The sequence below is a fragment of the Pleurodeles waltl genome, chromosome 10, assembly GCF_031143425.1.
Source record: "Pleurodeles waltl isolate 20211129_DDA chromosome 10, aPleWal1.hap1.20221129, whole genome shotgun sequence".
Lineage (NCBI taxonomy): Eukaryota > Metazoa > Chordata > Amphibia > Caudata > Salamandridae > Pleurodeles > Pleurodeles waltl.
The window spans coordinates 17,474,823-17,480,822 of NC_090449.1; the positions used below are offsets into that span (position 1 = coordinate 17,474,823).

A 6,000-nucleotide genomic window follows, 5' to 3' on the forward strand; every position below is an offset into this window, starting at 1 on the left:
GTCTCAGATACATTTAGCGATCCCCAAAGGGTCGCAAATGGACCTACCTGATCAATATTCATGAGGCAGGAAGCAATTTGCGATCCACTGGGAATGGCCTGAAATTACAGGGATGGTGGCATGCAGGGGTCAGCAGACCACCATGTCTGTAACAGCTTTTTAAATAAAAGCTTTTTTTTTTCCTTTAAATGCAGCCCATTTTCCTTAAGGAAGAACAGGATGCATTTCAAAAATATAAATGAAAAGGTTTTTTTTTTTTTTTTTTTAAGAGTAGGCAGTGGTCCATGGGAGCAATGCCTGTTCTTAAAAAAATGTGCACCCCCATTTCAAAGAGGAAGGCGTCCCATTTGCAAATAGGTTATCATCAACTTGAAGATGGTGGTAAACTGCGAACGTTTTGCGATAACATTCTAGTCACAAAACATTCATACATTCCCCTGCAAGTCACTTTTAGGAAGGGACGCCATTAACACACCCCTTCCAAATAGCCAATCGTAAACCTATTTTATGATTCGGTAATTGGTTACCGAATCGCAAAATAGAGTTTGTACATCTCTAAATGGTTTTAGCACTCGTAAACAACCAGATTCTGCAAATTGAACCGTTTGCGACTGCTCAGCTCCTTTGTACATGTGGCCCAAGATGCGCTCAAGGACTCCTTGTCGGACCACCCGTGGTGAAGGCGACCACCCAGGGAAGGGCTGAGCTCTGTGCTCTCTCTGCGATGGCCACTGCCACCTGGCGATGACCTGCTACTGGCCTGGTCAATTTCTCACCCGTTGAGGACCATACTTATTTTTAGTCTTTTCTATAGCGCTGGCATGAGCCAAGAAGGACGTTGCAGCGCTTTGTAGAGAGTGCAAGGGCATTTGGACCAAACCCACAGGATCAATGAGTTTCAACCACAACGTTCCCACCCTCTCTCCCGTGTCAGTACCTGTCCAACTCCCCCCCCCCCCCCCCCCCGGTACATTCTTCTCTGCAAATCCCCCCCAACCCATTCTTTGAATCCACTAGCCCAGGGCTACCCTTTTAGTGGCCTGAGTGGAATCCAGGTCCACCCCATGCCAAAGGGAAGCTGCTAACAGAAACCTGCATCCTTCTCTGCAACACGCCAGCGCCTGTCCTGCAAGGCTTCCCTGCTCCTTAGCCACAACCTGCCCCCGCCCCCCCCACCCCATGGGGCAAGAAGCCAGAGGGATGGAGACATTGCCCAGCACAGTCCAGTCCAGTCCACTGACAGTAGGGTGACCACCCCACTCCAAGGCATCACAAACACTGCTTGCAGCCCAGTACTTTTCACCTACAAATCATTGCTAGCAGCTGTGCCAGTACTGAGGCTTAGTTCCTACAGTTGTTATAATGGTTTATGAACCTTAAGATCCAAGTTATTAATTTCTCGTCATGAATTAGGTGGAGACGCTACTTTGTTTGAAGTTATAACATGTTATTAGCACAAATATTATTAAGGCTTTAGAAAGAGAAAGTGTATACTCAATTTATATCTTATTGTTTCTTGGACAATTTGGATTTTCTTTTGTTAATGTTATGTTTCTATTACCTTTTGTGTCTTGTCGTGTGTACTATTTTGTCTCTGTCTATTCATTATATATGAGTGTTTTGTGTCCTTCTTTGTGAATATGTAAATATTTTTATATCTAACTTTGATTATTGCGTTTTTTCATGTTGTTGAACATACATATGTAATAAATATTATTTTTTCATATTTCTGTTATCTTGATTGTTTGGTTGTTTTACATTGTAGACAACAGTGAGCATTAGTTGTAGCTCATTCTCTTTTCTTGTATTCAAGTGCAATGCAAGACTACAACATCCAGAATGCATTAGACTATCACACAAAAGTGCAGAACGGGAAACAATGTCCACAGTGACCTGGGGGTGTGGGGAGAAGCGGTCATCCTGCTAGAAAACAACACACCTGAAGAGTGTGCTCTGTTCTCAGAAGCAGAGCTTTGTTTTCAGGTAAACGTGTATTCAGACGTTTGGGGCGGGGACGGTGCAGCTGAAGGGAGGGTGCAGTTACAGAGGTCTACAGGGGTTATGCAGATGGGGACCAAAGGACTGACTGAGGGGGAATACACCTTTTGGTGAAAAGGTGCTGCAAACCAGGACTGAGGTGCATTGGTTGAGCTGTGCATTTCTCAGAAAGAGGGCGCAAGGGGTGCTGCAGGCCAAGACTGAGGTGCATTGATTGAGCTGTGCAGGCCTCAGTACGGGGAAGCTGGGGAGGAGAATAGGGGAGGGAATGGACAGACAGAGCTGCCAACTCGTCTAATTTCTCTGATAGCAAGGGGCTGAGGTAAAATGATTATGCTGCACAGGCCTCCGTTCACAAACAGCAGGGCGAGTGAGATGCCCTGTCAGAGGTGTATATCGATCACAGTTTTCTCGTGGGGGGGGGGGGGGGGCTGTGATGCACTTCAGAGCTGTGTAGGTCTCGGTTCTCGGACAACGGGCTTCAGGTGCACTGACAGAGCTGTAAATGTCTCAGTTCTCTGACAGAGGGCCTGGGTGCACTGAAAGAGCTTTGAAGGTCTAATTTCTCTGACAGAGGACGTGGGGTGCACTGACAGAACTGTAAATGTCTCGGTTCTCCGACAGGGGGCGCGGTGCACTAGCAGAGCAGTGAAGGTTTTAGTTCTCTGATAGGGGGCCTGAGGTACACTGACAGAGCTGTATATTGGTATCAGTTTTCGCATAGGAGATGCACTGACGGGGCTGTGTAGGCCTCAGTTCAATGGGAGCAGGTGGCTGAGATGCACTGACAGATCTGTGTAGCCCTCCGTTCAATGGGAGCAGGGAGCTGGGATGCACTGACAGAGCTGTGTAGGCCTTAGTTCAATGCGAGCATGGTGGCTGAGATGCACCGACAGAGCTGTGTAGGCAATAAACACAAAAAAGTATGGGGTTCACCTGGTAACTGCCTAGATGTTTTTATCTTCCCTCAGCTTAGCTGGATCCCACTAACTCCAGATAAAAATGTATTTACGCAATCCATCCCGTTCCTTTAATGGTGAGGTTGAGTCCGCCCAGGTGGCACTGTCCTACCTGGGTGGGGCTAGGTGGTCAAATGATGAAGCATGACACTATATAGTGTGTGAGACCACCTAGTCCCTAAAGGAAATACCTTGTATATTTTATATATGAATTTCTGACAAACAGCGCTTACATATATGACTTACTTTGGATTAATTACGAGATTTGAGTGTCTAACAACAGTACTATTATTTGATTATTTTAGAGCAATTCCAAATGTTTTCTGTTGGACGAACCCTTACGAGACGAGTGAGTTTTCAAAATGCTTATGCGCTCCTTTGGACAGGTTAAAACAAATCATCACACAACCAAAAGATTACATTAAGGTGTGTTGGTGGATTGGACATATGTTCTTGACAAATCTTACCAGTTCTGGTGTATACGAGTAGGATTTAACGTGTGGCTCTACACATCTAAGTATCTGAGACTAGGATATGGAGACATACCCCCTCAAGAGGTACTTGAAATTCTATGGTATTTTGGGACTTTATATTTCACTCTGAATGTATACATTACTCACAGTAACTGATTGCCGGTACTAGCCGGGTCCTCTTTCTCTTCTCTACTGTTTTGATACACTGCTCTAGCACTTTGACTTCAGTGCACTGATCACCACACGTGTGGGTGACTTTGGTTCATGGTTTGACGTTCTTTTTTGCATGATATAAAATTTGGTGACTAACTTATAGATTCCACCAAGTATAAATTGGGCTATTTTCTTTTAAGATGAGTGAATTTTTACATTGCTGGATATCTTATAATTTACCTCAGTTCTTATTAGAATTTCTGTTACTGTTTATTCAGCCTTGATACAGTCCAGAATAGGACGAAACACGTGTCGGCTGGAGTTTTTGGCTGTCTTTTCCAAGCAGAGTAAACTTTATGATTACGAACAGAACTATTTATGATTGAATCTTAAGATTGGGTTGAACTTCATTATCACCATCAGGATTTTTTCTGGATGGACTTGTTATGGATATCATATTAATGTTTGTTTTTGATTTATGTATGTCTAATTTGTTCTGATGTCCAAATTGTACTGTTTAGTTTATATGTTAAATGTTGTCCAAACTGTCATAAATATTGGTTCTCAGATTGAAAGTAAAAATGTGGTTTCTATACTGCATCTCTGAATGTGTTTACTTATATTCTTCTAAAGACTGTACATATTTGCTTTGTCTTCATATATACATAACTGTATCGGTTTCTTCTTTATGATTACTTATATATGACTTTACGAATTGGATAGGAGTGCTCCACATATTTTTCTAATTGTAAAGGAAATACCCCCTCCCCCCACTCACCTCCATCCCACAGCAATCACACTCCACTTTTTGACACCCAGCATGGTCTAGGAGCCCGTGGATAATCTCTGGTGGTTTTAGATCCATTTCATTGGTGAACCCCATGCTTTTTGTGTTTATTGGCTTTAGATGTAGGGAGCTAGTATGGGTTGATTCCTACCTAATACATGATCCCAATCTCCCTTAACTCTCTGGTTGTGATACGAGAGCTGTGTAGGCCTCAGTCCTATGACAGCAGTGTGGCTTTTATGCATCAACAGAGCTGTGTAGGCCTCAGTTCAATGGTAGCCGGGTGGCTGAGATGCACTCTGGAGCTGTGTAGGTCTCACTTCTCTGACAGAGATGTGAAGTTCTTAGTTCTCTGACAGAAGGCCTGTGGTGCACTGACAGAGCTGTGAAGGTATCGGTTCTCTGTCAGAGGTGCACTGACGGAGCTGTATATTGGAATCAGTTTTATCATGGGTGAAGCAGATATGCACTGAGAGAGCTGCGTAGGTCTCAGTTCTCTGGCAGCGGGGGAGTGAGATGCACTAGCAGAGCTGTGTAGGTCTCAGTTCTCTGGCAGCAGGGGGCCTGAGGTGCACTGATGGAGCTGTGTAGATCTCAGTACTCTGGCAGCGGGGGAGTGAGATGCACTGGCAGAGCTGTTAAGGTCTCAGTTATCTGACTGAGGGCCTGAGGTGCCCTGGCAGAGCTGTGAAGGTCTCAGTTCTCTGACTGAGGGCCAGAGGTGCACTGACAGAGCCGTGTATCTCTCACACAGCAGGGACCACAGCACGGTGATGTTTGTACCTCTCACGGACACCACAGCTCCCCCCACCCTTGCAGGCCCCTAACACACACCCATGGGGGACCCACCTTTGACTTGGCTCTCGTACTCCGCCAGCACCCCCCGCTCCTTCCGCAGCTTGCCGTGGGACGTCATCCTCGGCCCTTTAAACTTTTAAACTCCACAAGTGCAAGTCTCCTTCTGCTCCGTGCACACAAGCGGGGTCCTCTGGCGTCAAGGCGCTCCTGCCCCCGTGGGCGGCCCTGGAGCTCCGGGCAGTGCTCCGAGGACAAGGGCGGACCCGGGGTAGATGTTTAAGGCAGAGTGAGGAGGGCAGGCATGGCTCCCAGCAGCACCGAGGGCAGGAGGGGGTTAATCACAAGATGCAGCTCACACTGCCGGCTTTCAGCATGAATGGGGTCAGGCGCTGGGAGTCTGCAGGGGGCGGGGTGAGGGGGCGGGCGAGGTGGTGCAGGGTGTGAGGGAGGGCTGGGGCAGAGGGTGGGGGTGATGCAGGGGGGTGGGGGTGATGCAGGGGGGTGGGGATGATGCAGGGGGGTGGGGGTGATGCAGGGGGGTGGGGGTGATGCAGGGGGGGTGGGGGTGATGTGGGGGTGATGCAGGGGGGGTGGGGGTGATGCAGGGGTGTATGGGTGGGGGTGATGCAGAGGGGTGGGGGTGATGCAGGGATGTGGGGGTGGGGGTGATGCAGGGGGGTGGGGGTGATGCAGGGGGGTGGGGTGAAGCAGGGGCGAGAAGATGCTGCGTGTGAGGTGATGCAGGGGGTATGAGGGTGGGGCCGGGGCGAGGTGATGAAGGGTGTGGGTCGGTGAGGCAGGGGGTGTGACGTGTTGGGGGGTGGGATGAGAC

At 47.8% G+C, this 6,000-nt stretch overlaps 1 protein-coding gene across 4 annotated transcripts in view; it reads right to left on the minus strand.

The window, feature by feature from the left end:
- ARHGAP4 (Rho GTPase activating protein 4) overlaps positions 1-5,570 on the minus strand; it is a 190,082-nt gene extending 184,512 nt beyond the window's left edge. For 2 of the 4 annotated variants that reach the window (XM_069209436.1, XM_069209435.1), the window contains exon 1: positions 5,220-5,434. In XM_069209436.1, the coding sequence (XP_069065537.1) occupies positions 5,220-5,286 (67 nt within the window). In that variant the 5' untranslated portion in view covers positions 5,287-5,434. Of the gene's footprint in view, positions 1-5,219 lie in introns of all 4 variants that reach the window. The other 2 variants (XM_069209438.1, XM_069209437.1) reach the window with 2 other exon arrangements.
- Between the last annotated feature and the right edge of the window lie 430 nt (positions 5,571-6,000).